We start from the raw sequence: 10,153 nt of genomic DNA on the forward strand, positions 1-10,153 counted from the left end.
GCGGACCGCTGGACTGTATGGTCTTGTAGATCTCCTCCAAAACTGGTGACTCTGTGATTCTGTAAAAGTAACTCCGACTGTGGGTGTGAGCAGGATCAGGACTTGGCGCTGATCCACTCTCCTGGCACCGCGGCTGCTGCTGCAGGGCTGCACCCCCGGGGTGCCCCCGGCCGTGCCCGCAGTGCCCGGCCGGGCTCTGCACCCGCCAGCCGCCCCTCACACCGGGCCCGGTCCGGGCCCGCCGGGCGCCCCTCACACCGGGCCCGGCCCGTACCCGCGGGCCGCCCGCTCACACCGGGCCAGGCCCGGGCCCGCCCAAGCGGCCGCCCCCGGAAGCGCTCTCGGGGCCGTGGCGGAAGCGGGGCGGGGCACGGCCTCTTTGGTGCTGGCGGCCGGCGAAGATGGTGAGTACTGGGCTCGCTCGCGGGACATCCGCCGCCATCCGCCGCCGTCCCGGGCCGGAGGCGCCGCGGGGGCAGGCCGGACCGCGGGGAGAGGCCCCGCGCTGTGCTGCGGCCGGGATGGGCGGCGGGGCCGGGGCCGGGGCCGGGGACTTGCGGCGGGCGCGGCTGCCGCGCCTGGCCGGGCAGGGAGGCCGTGGTGCGGTGTGGCGCCGCGGACGTTCTGGTGACTCCTGCTTCGTATCTGCTGCTGCCGTGGCCGAGCAGCCGGGCGGTAACGTAGCAGGAAGGGTTTCGCTCGCCCAGGGTGTGTGGCTGCTGCGTGTAAAGCGAGTCACTTTTCGTCGGGAGAGAGCGGTTTGGTGCTTTAGGGTGATGGGTGTGGGAAGAGGGCAGCCGATGTAAGCGCGCCGTGGCTCCGTTTTATTTCAGCACAGGGGCGGGGGCACATAAGGAATGGCGGCAACGGGTCCTGAAAATGGAGGCTGCTCGTAGTTAAAACTGAGTTGTGGTTTAGCGTTGAATGTGCCTCTGACGTGTTGATACGACTCGGTTTGCGCTCCGTTTTTTAATGCTTATTCTTTTAATTTTGTGACTCGAACGTGTTACTGATATTTCTATGTCTTGAAATGCTTTTCAGACGAAGGGTACCTCGTCGTTTGGTAAGCGACGAAATAAGACACACACCCTGTGTCGTCGATGTGGGTCCAAGGCGTACCATCTGCAAAAATCGACCTGTGGGAAATGTGGTTACCCTGCGAAGCGTAAGAGAAAGTGTAAGTAACAAACTTCTAACTGACTCTTGTTTGAAAAAGCGTGTTTCTTTTTCTTCAGTAGTTTGACTTGTTTTTCAGTCAAGGAGGAAAACTTTTTGCAGTGTCGTTTTGCAGTTTTGTCATTTTGCATTTTGAATTTTTGTTCAAATTAATGATGATTTAACTGTAGGCTAGGTAATATGCAGTATAACTCAATAAAAACTGACTTACTGTCAGGTTTTTTTTTTTCTTTGTCAGCTTGAATAATTGTACCATACAAATGTAACATGCAACCAAAATTACTTGGCACAGGTAAATAATAGTGACTTATATATTTTAGATAACTGGAGTGCAAAGGCTAAAAGACGGAACACCACTGGTACTGGTCGCATGAGGCACCTGAAAAAGGTCTACCGTCGATTCAGGTATAACAATTTATTACAGACTAGCATGCTGTGAAATCCTGCATGGACACCACTTAATGACAAAATTCACCACTCAAAGTTAACATTTTAATTTTGTTTTAGTGTCACTTAATGGAGTACAATCTTCTTGAACATATAATAAAATAATGTGTTTTGTATAGTTGTCTGCATTTTATTCTCCTTTGAGGTTAAGAAAACCTTATTGGTAAGACAAAAGGTGTGTAAGAAGTTCCAATGTTTATACTGAATGAAGGTAGTGTACAACATAAATGTTATTGTAGTAAGGAGCTCACATCTAAAAATGATTTGTGTGGTATTTTGTTTATTTCTGATTCAGTTAAATAGATGATTACACTAAAGGTTTATTGAGATAAGTCTCAAAATGCACTCCAGTCCCATTTGCTCACTCAGAAAAAGTTCAGGACAGGAATAACGCTGACTGAACTCTAAATAAAAGAGAGGGACCTGAAGTTAATTAGGTATTGCATCAGATCCTGAGTTGCAAGTTTCTAAGACTTGTTACAAAGCTTTTGAATTGTACTTGGGAGGTAGTGGGGGTATTGTATGATTCCCATATTGTATGAGTCCCATGGAATTCTGTAGCTTCTGGTCTACACAAAAAAGCTATATGAAAAATATCTTGTCATTCAGGAGTGTTGTCATAAAAATGTAGATTGGCTTTATTAGCAAAAGGTAAGAGACTTAGTTGCAGTCATAGGTGTGATTCAGGGATCAATTCATTTGGTTAGTTCATTCTTTTCCAGTGGCAGCCATAAAACACCATGCAGTGTACAGCTCTAGCTTGCTTTCCACTGAGTGTTGCTCAGGTAGAAATGTCATCCAAAATCAAGCTCAGGGCTGAAGAGTGTGGTTGGAGGCATAGAGGATTTTTTGTAAGAAATACACTTAAGAAACAGGACCTCTTTAGTCAGATTAGAAGGAGTGTGAACTAAGATGTGCTTTTAGCAGGGGAGCTATATTTGCAGGGTTCACTCAGATAATGAAATCTTCCTGTTTCAAGAAGTGAAATTTACTTCAGCAGAAAAGAATGAAAACCATACTTCTTACTCAAGACAATTTTTAATAATGTGTTTCTTTTTTAAAAAGTCTGAACAGGTGAACTCTAGTAATTTCAGTGCATTACTGAGATAAATTGAAAAAAGCTAGTGAGCTTCATCTAAAACATGAGCATCAGAAAATAACCTGGAGCAGGAATCAACTTCTCAAAAAGTGGTAACCATATTTCTACTTGCAGGAATGGATTCCGTGAGGGAACCACACCGAAGCCCAAGAGAGCAGCTGTTGCAGCCTCCAGTTCATCTTAAAGACTCATCTATTTGTTAAAATAAATGGTCTTAACCAGAAAATCTGTCACCTTTTTTACATACTTCACTGAAATGTAGTATTCATAAAAATACATATATACTTTAAAACACAAATTCTGAACTGATTCTTTAAAACAATCCTTTAATTGAGTTTTCATTAGGTAGTATCTTGTCTTGAAAGGGACCATAATCTCTGCACTGAACTGAAAAAGAAGCTTGTATTACTCAAAGGAGGCTAGAGTAGTGGTAAATTGGTACTGTGGATTTGCCCTGTGTGCCTCTGATCTTAGTATGCTGTAGCAAGGAGAGCGAGAATTTTGTTTTGAAGATACTAACTATAATAATAGTAACTGTGTAACTAGTTATGTGCTGTCTTGGGAGGTGTTAGTGAAAGAGGGATGTCCAATACTGTTCTTTTTTCACAGTTCTGTGGCACTCGAAAGCCTACAAAGGTACTGCTTTGGATAATTGTGTGTGGATCATTGCTTCTTGGGCAAAAAGAAACTCCCAAGCCTGGAGTGTGTGTACTGTAGATACAGGGGGGTTGGAGATCTGCTGTGGGTGGGCCAAAATTGCCTGAATGGCCTGATGGGGTTGGTGTGGAAAGCTTGATACACAGATCTGAATTGACTGTGTTGCATGTAAATAATAATACCAGTAAGTTAGTTGGAGTTACATAAAAATTACAGATAAATGAATTTGAGCCCTACATTGTGCATTACTGGGATTCAAACTCCCACTAAGTGATTATAAGGTGCTGCTAGGAAAGTTTGGGGAATTGCAGTAGTTACTGTGAAGGTTTACAGGACTTTCAGATTGCCTTTCAGAGACTATACTAGAAACTGAAAAACTTGAGATGCTTTAAACTCCTGAGGCTGTTCTCACTGCTCATAGTTTTGTCATGAACTTCCAGAAGCAGAATATTGCTTTGTCCCTGAGTGATCAGCAGTTAATGTATCACCTGCAAAATCACGGAAATTATCAGCCAGGTGTGAAATTGGAGTGCCTGACTGCACTTTCCTATATTTTAAAATGAAGTTAGAACTTTTGGATAATCCATTTTACCAACTTTTGCTGTTTCTAAACCAAAATAAGTAATTTGCTGCTGTTCTGTTGCATGTAACAAATAGACTCTACTTGCTCTAGATTCAGCTGGTCCATTTGAGAAAGTCAGAATATAAGTTGTAGTGATGCTCTTGAAATGCACTCTGCACAGTACTGGCCATGTATTCTCAGGGCTAAAGAGTGCCCCTGAAATGTTTTTGTTGATGTTAAGGAAAAACATGTAGGGAGGAAGTAATCATAGATGTGTCCCTATTCTCTGAGAATAAGATGGTTATAAAAGCAGGTTAGCAGAATTGTAGGGTAGGGCTCCTTGAGTGATCTTGGATTGGTGGTATGGCAGGTATGCTGACTATGGGGTGGGAGTGAAAGCCTTTGCTTGACAAGTCTTGGGTGATCTTTCTGTAGTAGAGGATTTTGCTCTGAACAGCCTATTTGACCTGCAGACATGAAACATTGTAAGGGCAAGTGTTTAGATGCTTGCTGTTACCTATTAGATTCTCATGAATTCTGCTCCTGGAAAATGAACATTAGTATAATAAGCAATACACCATGGTAACAGTGACTGAAACTGCCAGTGACTTGGAGTAACTGAAACCCTTTATTTCAGGAAGAATTTTACTTGCAGCAAGAATGAATTTTATGGACAAGAATTTTGATAACCATTTTCAGTTGTTTTAAAATTCTTGGTGAGGGGCAGGAAATCAGTTTTTTGGTTTTTTTGTTTGTTTGGTTGGTTGGTTGGTTTTTTTTTTTTTTTTTTGTCCTGTTCAGAAAGGATTGTGTACTTCATGTGTCAGTTATATTTGCAGTGTACAGGAAATAGATTTTGATGCCTTTCTGTTCTTGGTAGTGTGTTAAATACTGAAAGGCTGCTTTTCTTGCTTTGCTGGTTTCTCAGTGTATAATCTGTTGAACTCATTAAGCATTTTAACTTGGAAGTTATCTATTGAACCTCTGCATAATGCTTACTCCATACTTTATGGATACAGTATTATTGTCTTACCCAGTCTGTAATGTATGATTTTTGCATCCTTCAGACTGATAGATGGTGTAGTCCAAATTACATCACAGAAATTACATTTCCTATTCAGTGTACGCTTTTTAGAAGTGTATTGGATGAAGGTTTCTTAAAGGCAGAGAGGTGTTCAAGTGGTGAAAGATAGATTGCGTTTCTGAAAAATCCTTGCCTTTCAGAAAATCCTTATGTGGTGATGCATTATGTCTTTAAACACCTCCTCTACCCCCTCACCCCCACCAAAACTGCCCTTGAACTTAACAGAAACACTGTCCATAGCAGGGCCTTTGTTACCTAACCAAGGAAAGTGACCAGAGACAGTAAGTCATCCACTGATAGCCTAGGAATGTTACTTGCCTGAAACATAGCCTGAGAGTAACAATATAATGGTTACAAACTTCGGAAAATTTCCAGTAATTACTGCCTTGGATGGCGGCCAGTAGGGAAACTGCCTGAAGACTAAAGTCAGTCATCTTGCATGACTGACTAAAGTCAGTCATCCTGTAAAGAGTGGTCCTAAATGAGGCCCTTAGAGCTCCCTGGCACAACAGCAGGCTGCATGAGCATCTCCCTGCAGGAGAGTTCAGCAATTCTTAGGTTTTAGGAGCTAGTCCCTGGGACCCACTGCCTCAGCGTGGGAGTGGAACAGAGCTGGCAGATCTTGAACTGTGCATTCCACAGGGAGCAAGAGCTCTCAATCCCCATCTGTAAGAAACCAGGCAAGGAAACCCAACAGCATGGCTGAGTCAAGACCTGCTTGCCAAACAGATGGGCAAGAAGGAAATGGAAAGCTAGGAGGAGGTATCCTGGAAAGAGCATGGGGACATTGCTCAGTTGTGACAGGATAGCCTTGGGAAGGCAAGGTGTGGCTAAAGCAAGCCTGGCAAGGGATATAAGAGGAAGGGCTTCTGTAGGCATGTGAGCTAAAGGGGAAGGTCAAAGTGTAACTTCTCCCCCTGTGAACATGGCATCAGTGACATAGTAAGATTGAGTGCACTGTCTGAGAATTTGCACTATCCGAGTGGTGCGGTTGACACATCCAAGGGGGAGATGCCATGCAGGACATGAACAAGATCAAGCTGGCTCATGTGAATTTAAAGATGCTCGGCAAGGCCAAACGTAAGGTCCTGCTCTCAAGGCAAATCCCAGCCAAGAGATGAAGGGATTGAGAGATGCTCTGTGAAGAAGGATTGAGGGTAATGGTGCTTGAAAAGCTGGACATGAGCCAGCAATGTGTACTTGCAGCCCAGAAACCATAAAGCCAACCACATCCGGGGTTGTATGCAGAGCAGTGTGGTCAGTAAGTCAAGCAAAGAGATTTTGCCCCTCTGTCCTTCCATCTACAGGGAGACTTCACCCCGGAAGGCTGCATTCAGCTCTGGGGTCCCCAGAACAGGAAAGACATGTTTCTGTTGGACCATGCCCTGAGAAGGGCCACAAAGAAGAATCAGGGGGATGCAGCACGTCTCCTATGAACCAGAGAGTTGGGATTGTCTAGCCTGGAGAATAGAAGGCTCCAGGAAGCCATTCAATACTTGTAGCAGACCTGGAAGAAAAATGGGGACAGACCTATTAGTAGGGCCTGCAGTTATGGGACAAGGAGTAATGGTTTTAAACTAAAGGAGAGTAGATTCAGGCTATGTAAAAAGAAGAAGTCTTTTTCTATGAGGCTGCTGAGACATTTGAACAGGCTGTCCAGAGAAGCTATAATACTCCCAATCCCTGGGAGTGTTTCAGGAGAGATTGGACTGGGCTCTACCAGCTTGGTCTAGTTGAAGATGTCCTGGCTGATTGCAGGGCAGGTTGGATTAGAGGATCTTTAAAGGTGCCTTCCAACCCAAACCATTCTGTGATTGTGTGATTTCTGCAGTGTCTTCAACTTAGAAGACACTGCTAGAAACAGCAGAAGAGATAAAAGCCTAGAGCTGGGCAAAACATACACTTTTAAGGGAAGGAGAGGGAAAGTGGAAATAGTACCACGTGTCTGCGGAATAAATGTGCCGTACATTCAGTGGTAATGTAGAGTCTGAAGTCAAAGAGAAAAGGGCAATAAGTGTGTGCCTGTTTGCAAGACACACCAATGATGCCAAGGAAGTCTTAAGGCCAGCATAGAAACAACCCGCATTCACGTTCCCCCTTTCATATTGTTAGTAAAGCTGAGAATGTTTTCCGTTTTGTCTTCAATCCTTTGTTTTCTTGTACTGTCAAATTATTACATCATCTACCACTCCTGGTCTCTTTGCTGGCCCTGAACTGCACAGGGGCCTGTTGGCATTGCAGTGTCTGGGCAGACATGTGTCAGGAAAGCCTTGCTGTGTCCCTGAACCACAGAAGCACTGGCTCCCTGTGAGTCACGAAGGGCACACATGCTGGGTCTCCACACTGGTGGCACTTGTAACACCCTGGGTAACAGCGCTGGGGGTGTTCCCACAGAGTAGCAGCTCTGTTTATGCGAGAGTACCCTGAGTCTTCCCATATATGGGAAAAAATAATTGGAAAATAGAAACAATTTACATTTAAAAGAAATAAACTGTACTAGAGGAACTTACCAGCAATTTTCTGTCTCAAAATAAGATAATGGAGATAATTGACAGAAATAATTAAGTCAGCTTTGAGCTAATTTTTTGTTTTAAAATTCTGTGTTTTTAAAGTAGTGCATGGGCTTTTCAAGATAAATAGTGTAATGGAGCGATTATCAGCAAGTAAGTTGGCCTCAAAGACTCATGGAGGAATTCCTCTGGTATGTTTTGTTCCTACAGCTATTTTCAGAGGACGACCTGCACCCCAAACCCTAACAATATATTACTCAAAGCTGTGCTGTTGGCCAAAAAAGCTCAGTCTTCTAATATGACTCTAACATGCAAAAGGTGAGAGAGGAAGCAGTGCTTCCTCTGTAAAGTGTTTATCACTACCTTTCACACTGAGTAAAGTTCAAGTAAGATGTGTAGGTTCATATGTATTGTGCATAGGTATCAAATATTAAATATTAATCCATTGTGATCTTACTATGCGGCTTGGCCTAGATTATACTTGACTTGACTCAGCATGGGAGACTTTATCTATTGTAGATTTTATGCTTTTATTCTGTTTTTAAAAGCAACTTAATGCTCAAGGTGTGACAAAGAACTTTGAGTAAAACTGAATGCAGGGAAATAAGCATAAAAGTCACAGTACAAATGAACAAAATATTTTGGTAATACTTTTATTTGCAAATACAAAAGTAATGAATGGCTTCTACAGACTAGTTCCCGTCTGACTTCAACAGCTCATTTATTTTCATTTTCTAAAATGTTCTGGTATCTAAGTGATTAAGAGATTACTTAGTAATTCATGAAATTATATAATTTTCTAGTATACACCTGTAGAGCTTTTTGAATTCTCATTGTGTTGTCATGATCAGGACAGCAGCTTGAGTTAAAGCCAAAACTAGCTTGCAATCTTTTGGTATCAAGACACAAACAAGCTCTGCAGACATCCCAAATAATTTTTCCCTCTTCAGCTTGCTATGGCTTAATCCATTCTTTTTTTTCCCAGTGTGATATTCAACACATAATTTTCTCCTCATACTTCAATGAATGTTTCCAAAAGGCTAAAGTAATTCTTTTTGCATCACGAAAGAGAACTTGCCAAGTTTTCTTTTCATTATGTTAGATTGCTATCCAATCCCACCCTGAAATTTGATAGCCTTACAATAAATATTTTTCCCCAAAATCTCAAATTATGAACTATGCTAGTTTGTATATTCTGATTTGTGTGCGTGTTTACTTCTTGTGATGTACAAGATTTTTAGAGCCAAAGACCTAACATCAGGCCAAATAACTTTTGTAATTACGCTTCAAAGCTTGTACAGTTGGAGTGTACTGTAATGTTACTATTGTAGTATAGCAGGATGCTCTAAATTGGGTAAAACCGCTCAGACTTTGTCTTGTTAGCAAAAGTTATCAGAGGTGGATGGAGCAGGGGTGTCACGCTGCTTTTGGTGTTGAAGAATGCCGAGACCAGCCTGACTCAACTATTCAAAGTCAAACATCCTGAGGATGTGAAAAATATTATTTCCTGCCAGAAATTGTCACTGATGAGGATGTGGCCAAGTTCCCAAGAAAGGAACCCACAAATGTTGATCCAGATAACTGAAGTAGAGCTGCTGAGCTAAAGGCTGATAAGCTGACACAGGTGACCTAGAAACATCTGGCTGACAAACACTTTGTATAGGTGGTTTATATACTGTAAGAGCACAGTCCCACTGTTTAATGGACACACTTCTGACACATCCCCCTTTCCAGAGTGAGGGTATGAATATTTCTCCCTTGAGTGGGAACACCCCTCAAGGTTATTTCCCTATAAATTTTTTTATGCCATTACCACAGAGGAATTTCTTAAAATACACAATTTTTGCGTAGAGCAGAATTTCTGGTTTCCAACTGTTAAATTAATGACTATAACATAAGTAATATTGAAGGCTCTCTGAATTGGATTTAGGACCATAACTAGAATAAAATTGTCCAAACTTTCTTGCTGATGTATTTATCTATTTGCAAACACATTCAGAGGCTGTGTGTACGGTAGGCAAGATAAACTATTTTATATTTAATAATTCACTGAGTCTGGAGTACTAGGGAAAGGAAGTAAAGGCATGGGAGTTGCCCATAACCTTCCTCTTCAATTGATGATCTCTCCGTTTGGAAATACACATCCAATAGTCACTTCTTCTCCAGGTTTATGTTTGTTTCAACACGGAGTCGGAATTTAAATAAAAAAATTAACCCAGTTATAATCAACAAAAAAAGAAGTATGGTCTTCGGTGTATAGAAAATACCCAATGCATGGAATGGAAGGCAAGTTAGTGGCTTAAATGCAATAATGAGCCGCGTGAGGGGCTGTCAAGGCAAGCCAGAGGGCAAGGTATGTGGTCAAGGTAGCTGGAGTTCAGAGACTCCTACTTCGTATTCCTATAACAAGGTCTGGATGTGAGAAGCGCAACTGAGGAGAACAAACGGATTTCATTTACAAGGTTATTGGAAATACAAATTTCGGAGGTTCGTTTTTAAGCGGGCGGCGTCGCCGCAAGCGTTCCGCGGCTGGCCAGCCGACGCGTACGGGCCGCCATCTCCCCCCTTCGCAGCCGGGCACGGCCCGTTCTCCCCCGGGCGCCCATGGGCCGGCCCGG

At 43.0% G+C, this 10,153-nt stretch overlaps 1 protein-coding gene across 1 annotated transcript; it reads left to right on the forward strand.

The window, feature by feature from the left end:
- The first annotated feature begins 257 nt into the window (after positions 1-257).
- On the forward strand, positions 258-2,948 carry RPL37 (ribosomal protein L37). The gene is made up of 4 exons (XM_059874042.1): positions 258-404; positions 1,042-1,177; positions 1,497-1,581; positions 2,837-2,948. Exons 1-4 carry the CDS (start codon positions 402-404, stop codon positions 2,904-2,906), a joined length of 294 nt encoding a protein of 97 aa, XP_059730025.1. The 5' UTR covers positions 258-401; the 3' UTR covers positions 2,907-2,948.
- The last annotated feature ends 7,205 nt before the right edge of the window (positions 2,949-10,153 follow it).

The sequence above is a fragment of the Haemorhous mexicanus genome, chromosome Z (assembly GCF_027477595.1).
Source record: "Haemorhous mexicanus isolate bHaeMex1 chromosome Z, bHaeMex1.pri, whole genome shotgun sequence".
Taxonomy (NCBI): Eukaryota; Metazoa; Chordata; class Aves; order Passeriformes; family Fringillidae; genus Haemorhous; species Haemorhous mexicanus.